The sequence below is a fragment of the Spodoptera frugiperda genome, chromosome 27, assembly GCF_023101765.2.
Source record: "Spodoptera frugiperda isolate SF20-4 chromosome 27, AGI-APGP_CSIRO_Sfru_2.0, whole genome shotgun sequence".
NCBI lineage: Eukaryota > Metazoa > Arthropoda > Insecta > Lepidoptera > Noctuidae > Spodoptera > Spodoptera frugiperda.
This window is the reverse complement of record NC_064238.1, coordinates 8194635-8204796: the sequence shown is the minus strand read 5'-3', so window position 1 is coordinate 8204796 and position 10162 is coordinate 8194635. Positions and strand designations below refer to the sequence as shown.

The 10162-nt window shown below is 38.1% G+C and overlaps 1 protein-coding gene across 2 annotated transcripts; it reads left to right on the top strand.

Annotated features, from left to right (window-relative positions):
- Positions 1-1972: 1972 nt before the first annotated feature.
- LOC118263892 (protein krueppel-like) lies at positions 1973-9809 on the top strand. 2 transcript variants are annotated; one of them, XM_035576104.2, is made up of 2 exons: positions 1973-2233; positions 6428-9809. In XM_035576104.2, the coding sequence occupies exons 1-2, from the start codon at positions 2197-2199 to the stop codon at positions 7285-7287; spliced, it is 897 nt and encodes a 298-aa protein (XP_035431997.1). In that variant the 5' UTR covers positions 1973-2196; the 3' UTR covers positions 7288-9809. The 2 variants fall into 2 exon arrangements, with proteins under 2 accessions (XP_035431997.1, XP_035431998.1); XM_035576105.2 differs by lacking the exon at positions 1973-2233 and adding an exon at positions 2600-2744.
- Positions 9810-10162: the final 353 nt, after the last annotated feature.

Below are 10162 nucleotides of genomic sequence, written 5' to 3'. Positions count from 1 at the left end.
ATGGATAGCCTCTACACGAGTTGCCATACATCTACGACGTTGATCGTCTATTAAACCCATTTGTGTCTCTCCGAATGATTTAACCCGGAATAACTTCACATAATGTCGTCTAAAAAATACAAAAATCTAAAATAGGTGCAGCTACTCGTTTATTTCCCTGAGTCGGGACAAAAAGCAATAGTAGGGAGGCGCGTGCTCACTAAAATGGTAAAAATAAAGTGGTAAAAATAGCGGCCACAATAAAAATGGTAAATTTACGCGGTCCGCCGTCTATGGTCGACACTTATGCTTTTTATGCGTGTTGTCTTTGGCTAATGATCGCCTCGTGACTGCCTGCAAGGCCGGTGAAGTTCTATGGAGCGGTAACTTGTTACGCCCACAGATGTATTACCAAATTAGATGCGCATACGTACGTGTACGTACTCATTATGTTATGTAATTACAGTGTGTCAGTTCCTCTCCAGTTGTTCCCCATTTTAAAATCTTCGGAATCTTTCATCAGTAGCTTTAAGACGGTTATTAAGCTGAGATTGATGTTAGATATAATGCAATTACTTAAATATCAGCTTGTATTTCGAAACAAAGATTTTTCAATTAAAACAAGAAATACTTTATTGTTTCTTTCATTTTTGTACATCGATATAAGACCAATACACTAGAAAATAGAAGACATTAATAAGATAACAGAAACTAAAGAAATTTAGAGTAGAGTTAGGTGAGTCATCTTCCCTAAATGCAATTGTGACTTCTAGTCATCGCGGGAGTCACCAGCATGCACAATAGCACAATTTATCTTTTCAGAAGTCCATCTTAAGTTTCAACCACTCAATTTACTATTAAGATATGATATGATTATCAAGATATTATAAGAAGAAAAAATAAGACTTATTAATTAGTTTTGTATTTCGGTGGAAACATTATTTTAGTTCACTTACTCTAACTTTACAACATTGTAACATCACGCATTTTATTCCCCAGAGGAGTAGCCAGTTTTAATATAAGAGTACAAAAAGCCATGCGACGATAACATTAGAAAATCGATAAAAAAGTAATTAGCAACAAAGTCATTAACATTACAAAGAATTAAGGCAATGATTTTAAAAGGAAACAAGTTCGTTGCGTAATGTAATTTCTAAATGATAACATTATGACAATAAAACAAAGGTTATTTGCAATTTGCATAAAACCTGAAGATCTTTAGCCTTAATTGATTGATCGATTAGTAGTAAGAAGAATTTCAAGTTCTTAGAATTAATTCATTGCAAGTTAGTCATTCAAAAATATGTGTAATTTTATTAGATTGTAGAATACAAATTTTAAATCCCTATCTTTATCTAAATATTTGAACCTATTCTCAGATATGTATAAATAAGTATAATAATGACAATGTAGGAAATATATTTTTGGAAAGGTATTCTTATTTTATACTGAGAGATACTAGAGATTCAAATTACCTAAAAATTGCAACAAGAGAGTTTACATGATAATATTTGTGTGAAATATTTCTTATTCAAACATAATCTCGAGTGTGTTTGAAGGAATGTATCTTTCATAAAGGGAAGTCGCTAGTAAACTGCAGCTTAATAAGTTAATTTAATACAAATATAAACCCGGGGCTTCAATCGCGATCATTTATTATAATTACGGGCAAGAACAAACAGTTCCGAGATAAAGCTGAGTAGGTATGTTCTCAAATTAGTTGCAGTCAAAGAAAGTACCGGCCGGGAGCACGGGAGCCGCTCGTAAAACATAAAAAGTGCTTATGTGGCGCTCACTGCGAGGGCTAAAACACGACGTCAGGAAGGAACATAATGTAGTAGCGGCCATAAAAAGTGAATGCATTGCGTGCACGTGGAGTGCATCGGGGGGGTGCGGGGTGTGCGGGGCTGCAGGGAGGGGCGTGGGGGTGTGTTTACCGCGCGGAGGGGCGGCCGCCGGGCGCCGGCAGCCCGCGCTCGCCGCCGCTACCGCCAGTGTTGTGGTAGGTCACACGGAGCGCGCTCGCACCGCGTGCCCGAATCATTCACGATCGCGACTCCGCGCCGACATAACATGTAATCGCTCTCTTATTCCTATTATCACTTCGAATATTCTTCGCAATTTTATAAGGACTTTGATAACAAGTTGTTGACCAACGATAAACTTTAAAAACAAGTTAGTGCAAATAAATGCATTTTGCCGTGAACCTGGAGTGAAATGGCCCTGTCGCTGCAGTCGACGCAGAATTCAAGAGGTTTGTGAAGTTTACATATAGTTAAGTGCGCCCTGCTGTCTCCTCGGTTGGCTGAATCTGGAAGTGCATGTGTGTAGCAAAGTTTCAAACGCGCGGCGGCAAGTTTAGCGGCATGCGTGGAGCGAGCGATGCGATTGGCCGCCCATACGCCCGCGCTTACCGCACACATGTTTATTTGCATTCAGCGAACTTTGCAGATTCAGTGAACCGTAGGCGGTAGAGAGCGCGTAGCCGCGCGCTACGTCTCCGCTACGAAGCGCGCGTACTACGCTGCTACGAGATTTGTTAATCTTTGTTTTACGTGACACTTGCTAGTATTTTGTGAAGTGAGTAATTTTTGTTGAACAATAATAACCAAATATAATAATTTTTTTTTCTACGCTAATACTATTCTAAGGAAATAATCAAAACATTATATTTTAAAATCACTGCGGTCAAATTTAATTGTTTATCTATTCACAAAATACTTGTAAATTTAGAATAAGTGGTGTACTGGATCATACATGCTAAGGTAGGTTCTTTCTGCTTGTTTTAATAGTATTTTTAAACGATAAGCTGAACTTCTTATTAATTACTTAAAAAGATATTGATATTCTTATTGCTTCTTTGTTCACTAATAATATAACACGATAACATAGGTAAATGATAATACGTTTTTTATTTTAATTGCGTTTCGACGGTGTCGATAGTTTAAAAATAAAACATTTGTAGTACCTATAATCGTCATCCGTTTGATTCTGGATTCTGAAATTAGATGCTGTTATTAATAATAATAATCATTCATATTTAATGTACTACGGAACTCCTTTAATTATATTATTAAACTGTTTTTATGCAATCCAGACTTAATACATCTTCACTTTCTCTTGTCTCTTACCACTAACGCCATCTAGCGGCTTTACATGAAACTGCCTTTTTTAATTGAAAAATACCTATTTAATTAGCGTTTGTAATATTTAAATAGAACATTATATTAATTAACCTATTGTGGAGTAACAATTACGCAATTGTATAAATTATAAATTAGATAACGATTATAAAACAAAATATGACTGAATAGGTATTATTCTTTACCTAATTAAAGATTTGCTAATCCATCGGATAATCCTCAAAACATTATATTGCGCAATATAATTAGCTGCTACCTACACGCAACATTTTTGTTTCGCAATATTAGAAAAATATACCCATAATAAAACAATTGAAAACTACACAAAAAGATGAACCATTTTACTATTTACACTGTAGATACAAACCTATTATTTGCAACTATTGTTTGTATACAAACTTTTATTACCTTATTGTTTCCGAGTGCAATTTTTTTGTACTAAAACTTTGTTCAAATATTGTATAACATTCGCACGGTTCACTTCTTTCATGATGATTGTTACCATTTATTATGTAATTGAATTACTATATCAATCCGTTTTATATCATTACTATTGCTGTATATTGATGAATGGAAGACATTTTACAAATATGTGAAAATTTCATCATGTTTCAAAAGGATCTTTGGAAAATGTTCTATAATCAATCACACTATCAGACTATAAATGTAAAAGTCTGGATGTTAGTCCGTCAACGCTGAAACTACTGAAGGGATTTTGATGAAATTTGGTATACAGACAGGGTATGAGCTGACTTGGGTGATTAGGATACTTTTTATCCCACGGAAACGCAGGCGAAACCACGTGCAGAAACTAGTAGGGTTATTATGAGAGACAAAGAAGATACATATTTTTAATTCTGATAAATTGTACATAAAAGTAGCATTTTATCTGTATTCCTTACCTATAATGGGTGGTAGTAGCCAGATCTTTATCGCAGTTTTGTAAATGTAAACAGCACTATGAGACCGAAACTGGCTATTGCTTAGTGGCAAGTAAGTTAGGGGTAACTTATTTAGCCAAGGCCCAGAACGATAGTAGGCAGTTTTCCGCCAAGGTTAATAAAGTACTAAAGTTACCTGTTACGGCTACTGTTATGTCAGAGAAGCCCCATTTACACGGCGCGTGTATCGCGCTTAACCCTAAACCGCCGAAACCGTACGAACTCTGTAATCTGTGCTAGTGTACACGCTCCTAAAGCCGCCGGCAGCCGCAGGTTAATCCCATTATATGGCACATACCGTAATTACTTATTAGGTCATCCTCTCAAATTGGCCTGGCAGGCTACCATTTTAAATTGAATTTAATGAAATGTCCTACTTACTGAATACAAATGAAGAATAAGAGAATCTAACTTATATAGAACATTAAAAAGTTTTAATAATTGTATTCAAATTGCCATTAACTTAATGAAAGCAGTTAATTTCAGAAAACTTATCAAATTAGATGTAATCACTATAAATATACGTTTGAATGTAAATCCCTGGCAAAGAACAAAGCTTTTAAAGAAAGACTCATATGAATATAAGTCACAGTAGCAAGTGTGTAGCAATAAGGACGTCATTGACACGTCCGTTATCGGGCGAACCCTTACGCAATAATGAGTTATGGAGTGGCGGCCGCAGGCAACTCCATAAAAGTATTGAATATGGGTTATTGACAAATATTTATGGCGTATAAAGAGGGGATAATTACAACTCTTTAGCACATAAAAAGCTCCGTGCGGAAGGGTGCGGCACGCTGTAAAAATTTATCACCAACATTGTCACCCGCCGGGCCCCGACCGACTAATAAAAATGATACATTATGACGCTGCTCTGCACAAAAAACGTACTCAATAAGTAATCGATAGATTTACTAGCCTCCCTGAAATTATGTTGTTCAATGGATGTATTCATTATATTGGCTTTTATTACTAATTACATGAATTAATGTTGCGTGATGATCAATTATAATCATGTACATTTTATTCGTTAACAAAGCCAATTTGGGAACACGTCAAAGTAGAAGATAGGTTTAAAACAAAATGCGAGTATTTACTTGTTTAAACTTTTACATTAAGCCTAGTATTATAATTCTGATCACATCACGAGTGCGGTTCGCTGTTCGTCCTCCAAACATAACGAGGAATGTTATTAAAAAGTTATGGGATAAGCCTGTACGTGCCGCGCGCGACGCCTCCGCCTAATCACAAACTTTAAAATTATCTTATACTAGAGACTTTGTGTATTATCAATACGTACTTTCAATAATAATTACAGTATGACGTTACAAAAAGTTTCTTTAACAAAGAAGCAGAATTTGTTCGTTGTTGATAATATAATTGTCGTTTTAATAAAAAGTGTAAAGTGCCTCGTGTCAGCACTCGCAAACGACAAAATATTTTGCCTTTTTCAATTAAGCGCGATGGCTGAGTCCAGAGCCCGGCCGGGAATTAATTCCACGGCTAAGTAGATAATGTAAGGAGCTCCCTCCTCGTGCCGCCTCTTCACGCCTCGAGGAGAACTTTCAATTATGATTTTGTCTAATTTTAATTAAGTGCTCTCAAAAAGGCTTTTCTTCAACGAAATTAATATTTGAATATAATTTGGGCGGAGCGGGCGGGCGGAGTTTGCCGCTCGAGGAATAATTAATTCCATTATATAGGTAAGTGGTCTGGTCGCTTCACCACCCCCGCTCCCGCGCCCGCGCCTCGCCGCGACACTATACAAACTCGTCACACCAAATGATTGCTTTTCACTGCTGACATTTTCTAACTGACGTCTACGCCGGAAATATTTATTTAAAGGAAAAAGTAGGCATACATGTATCGACATTACCGATTAATAAACATCGCATAGAAAGTAATTACATCGAGCTGGAGTGGTAGTGAGTAGTGTTAGTGTGGAGCTACAATTTGCGCAACAGGTCGGGGCGGAAGCGACCTGCAGCGGCGTGATTGCGACCAAATGTTTCCTTTACAACGTCTGGTTAAGTTTTTGCTCTGTTTTTTGTTCTCTCTCGCTGATAAGTATGCTATCGATAGGTTCGACTGTGTTGTTTGTTTAGGTCGAAACTAACTCTTGACGGAAGTGATGCGAAGAAACTATAACTTCATTTTTTACCTTTTCCACCTTGACGAAAGTAGGCCAAGTCTCGATCTCTACAATATTAAGTAGTCTTTATTACTTATTTATTTATTTAGTACGAATACTCTGATAGTTCTCTCCAAAAATGTATGGTCCACTACATTTCATCTTCTTTAACATAGGGACAATATGACTTTTTAGCGAATATGAAGTTTAATTATTCTTGTTTCTTTGTTCAGGTGTGTCAGTGAGACCGCTATCGACGATGCGTCAAGAGTCTTTACCGATGTTAGCGGAGAGGTTGCTGGCGACGCGCGCCGCCGCCCTAGTCGCGGGGCTCCCAGCCGAGCTGTACTCCGGCGCACTGCTGGCTGCCTGGCCGCCCTCGCCTCCCGCGCCGCTACTACCTCCCCAAGACATGGAGCGCGCACGTAAGCGACGTCGCACGCCCAAGCTGGAGGAGACCACTACCGCACCACCTTCCCCGCCGTCATCAGGCTCATCACCCGGAGCTGCTGACCCACCTCGGGATAAGCTGTTCACCTGCAAGGTCTGCTCACGTTCTTTTGGCTACAAGCACGTCCTACAAAATCATGAACGCACACACACTGGTGAGAAGCCATTCGAGTGTGGAGAATGCCACAAGCGTTTTACGCGCGACCATCACCTCAAGACACATCTGCGCCTTCACACGGGTGAGAAGCCATACAGCTGCCCGCACTGCCCACGCCACTTTGTGCAGGTTGCGAACTTACGGCGACATCTTCGCGTCCACACTGGCGAGCGACCTTATGCGTGCGCTCGTTGTCCAGCTCGATTCTCAGACTCTAATCAACTGAAAGCCCACGCATTAGTTCATGAAGGCGATGCTCCTTTCGCGTGTCGGTGTGGAGCTCGCTTCAGGCGTCGGCAAGCAGCCGCTCTGCACAGATGTGCCAGCAGTGGTTACGAGCCCGACACGCCGAGTCCGCCCGTGGCGACAGCCCCTGACTGGCGCTGGGACGAGTGGCCCGAGCAGACCGAGCCCGAGGACCTGTCTCTGCCGCGAAGGCCGGCCACGCCGGACTCCCCCACCGACCTGCGCGTCCACTCCGCGTAGTGGGCACGCGCCCCCGCGCCACGTGCGCCGCTGAGCCGGTATACGAGTTCCTCCCGCGTAGACCCCGCGCTGCCGTCGGCCGTCGACGCCGATGTTCTCGCACTCATTTGTTCAGGATACTCGCTCTCGATCCCTTGATTCCTTACAAATTCCTTGCGAAGTAAAAATAATAATTATTGCCGTTCGACATAAAGTTACAGTTACATTTTTTATAGATCATTTTTTGCTTTTCCCGGTAAAACTACCGACGTAGTCTCATTAGGTAGTTCTCTATTCTTTTTTACGATTTTACATTTGCAATGGTTGCCATAAAAAGTACGTTTTTCATCCATGTTACAGTTTAGAATTTATTGTTGTAGTATTTTGCATAATCGCAAGGCGAGGTGAGGCAAAAACGACGATGTTTTGTTCTTTTGTTTTGCAATATATTGCACAAAAGACATTTTTTGATTTATTGGTATCGCCAATTGTTTCGTGATAAAAACAAAAAAAAATGTTTCGCTATGTTTGACACTATTGATTTTCAATCGGTGTCCTCCCTCGCGCTTAACGAACGGAAACTGGAATATGGTCTAGCCGGAGAAGGTCGCGACATTGCCTCATTATTTCGGCGACAAAGGCTACTTCACAAGCGGTAATTATTGCGTATTGAGCTCGATATCGAGTTCCGACTGACAAAGCTACTGCTATTGTACGCGCCCCGATCCGTAGTGACTCATGATAACCGGTTCGTAATCATTCCTTTTATTATTTTATTTCTTAAGCTTTCTTTCAAAAGCTTTTTAAAGTTTACAGTTTTTGATAATTCTTTTCTTTTTTTAGCGAAATACCAAATAATACTGGTTTTAATTCATGATACGGGATAATTGTATAGAATCATAGGGTTTTGTAATTATAATAATATGAATGAGAGCGGGTATCTGAGTGTCCTGAGAGCGAGCTCGGCGGTCCAGCCGACCGCGCGCACCGTGCTTCTGTACATAATGCTGTCTCTGACAAGATTATTTATTATTTATCCATTAGTTGGTAGAACTTTCGATATCTTTACGGTATCTAAGCCGAATACGGTATTGTTAATATTACGTGTACATATTTATGTAGACTTACGTAAAGTACGTTGTAGAAAAGTTGGTGTCTCGAAAATTATATTTCAAATTATTTAAATTCGATTCGGAACCCACTTTCAATGGGCTGTGCTGTATTAGTATGGAGAATGGAGACAAGTGGGTAATATGTGTTATAGAAATGATTATGTAAAGTGGGACCATGTGTAGGGACGACTGCATACGTTAAGGTGAATATTTACTTGTAATTGTAAGGCAACAGTCAGAATATTTAAAGTGTTGTACATACTCTTAGTGTTAAATTATGAACATCTCGTCGTACACATGGCCCCCGTGTTATATAAATATGTCCTCGTCTGCACGAGGATGGTGTATTGAGCATTATTGCAATTTGTTCTACGGGTATTAGTTTCCTACTAGATGTAATGTTTTATTTTCCATGTTTTGATATAATTTAATGTCAAAGTAGTTGTTCTGAACGTTTTAGCGCACATGGTTTATAATGATCATATGTAATTATATGGTTAGGCTGTACTGTTTGTTGATTATTATTATTTTATTTTCTCGAGTCAAGTTTGTAGTAAGCGTAGGGTCCTAGCGTAAGTAATGGGTGTAGGTGATCGATATATTTTTTTCCAAAGAAATTATTGGTACAAATATAAATGTGTACAAATTTAATGATAACTTTCGATTAGAAGTCGTAAATTCATGTTGCAATGTTGTAATATTATGGTAGTTAGCGTAAAGTTAGGCGTGTCTGCCATTATCTACCTCATTTGACTACGGTTACTACGCCAGGGTAAAGAGCCAAAGTTCTTGGAATATTTTCTATAGTCTGTCAAGGTACAGGTGACAGGATGGTACAGCGGCGACCATGTGGTGTCGCGTGATCATTGCTTTGAGACTGATTTTTATTCGTTATTTTGGTTACCGCTCGTACGGTACTTGTGAGCACTAGCCACTGCACTGCCGGGTATATTTATGTATCTTTAACTTTTAACATAAATACCTTATGGTATATTCTCGATAAATATCTTTCGACCAACATAAAAGTAAAGATACATATTCATAAACGCAGTGTAGAGGTTGCAATCAATTTGAGTTCCTATTTAATTAAAGATTTGAAGTGTTGTTTTGGTTAATATTATATGTTTATAATTAGTTAGCGGCGTATATTTCGGTGCCATGTCATAACGCAGACCAAACCGTAAGACAACACTAGTTAAGATTGTCTGTTAAATGTTACTGTAGGAATCCAAAACCTATCTACCTCATGTAAAATCGAAATACAGGTATTCTTAAAACATTCGTAATGAATTACTTAGTTCGGAATAACTGTACTTGTACAAAATAATATAAGATATAAATGTGTCATAATTATGGTACGACTATTATATGTATTTCTTTATCAATGTCCAGTACATAATTATTAAAATAAAGAGATGTTTGTTATTTATACTTATGTTTTTTCTTTTCCCCCTTTTATAGTATAACTGATTGCAAACCTTACTTCAGTCAGATTTGAATAATAAGAAAGACAATAAATTGCTAAAAAGATAGTCCATATTACTATTATTGAAATAATAATTTTAACATAATCATGACAAACTGCGAAGATTTAAGACGGTATTTAAACTAATCTCTGTATTTTAAGTTAAAGAGCAAAAACAGTGAAAATTTGACAAATTTAAAATTAAAATACATTTTAATTAAGTATATAGTCATTCAACACTCATACAAACTAAACTATATATGCTCTAAAGTAATGATAGAAAGAACAAAATATGTATAAAAGCTATAGAAAGTTTCAA

Excerpts from the sequence above, each read along its gene's own strand:
- LOC118263892 (XM_035576104.2), top strand. The coding sequence starts at position 2,197 with ATGGCCCTGTCGCTGCAGTCGACGCAGAATTCAAGAG. Across the intron at positions 2,234-6,427 it reads GTCGACGCAGAATTCAAGAG|GTGTGTCAGTGAGACCGCTA; the intron begins GTTTGTGAAGTT and ends TTCTTTGTTCAG.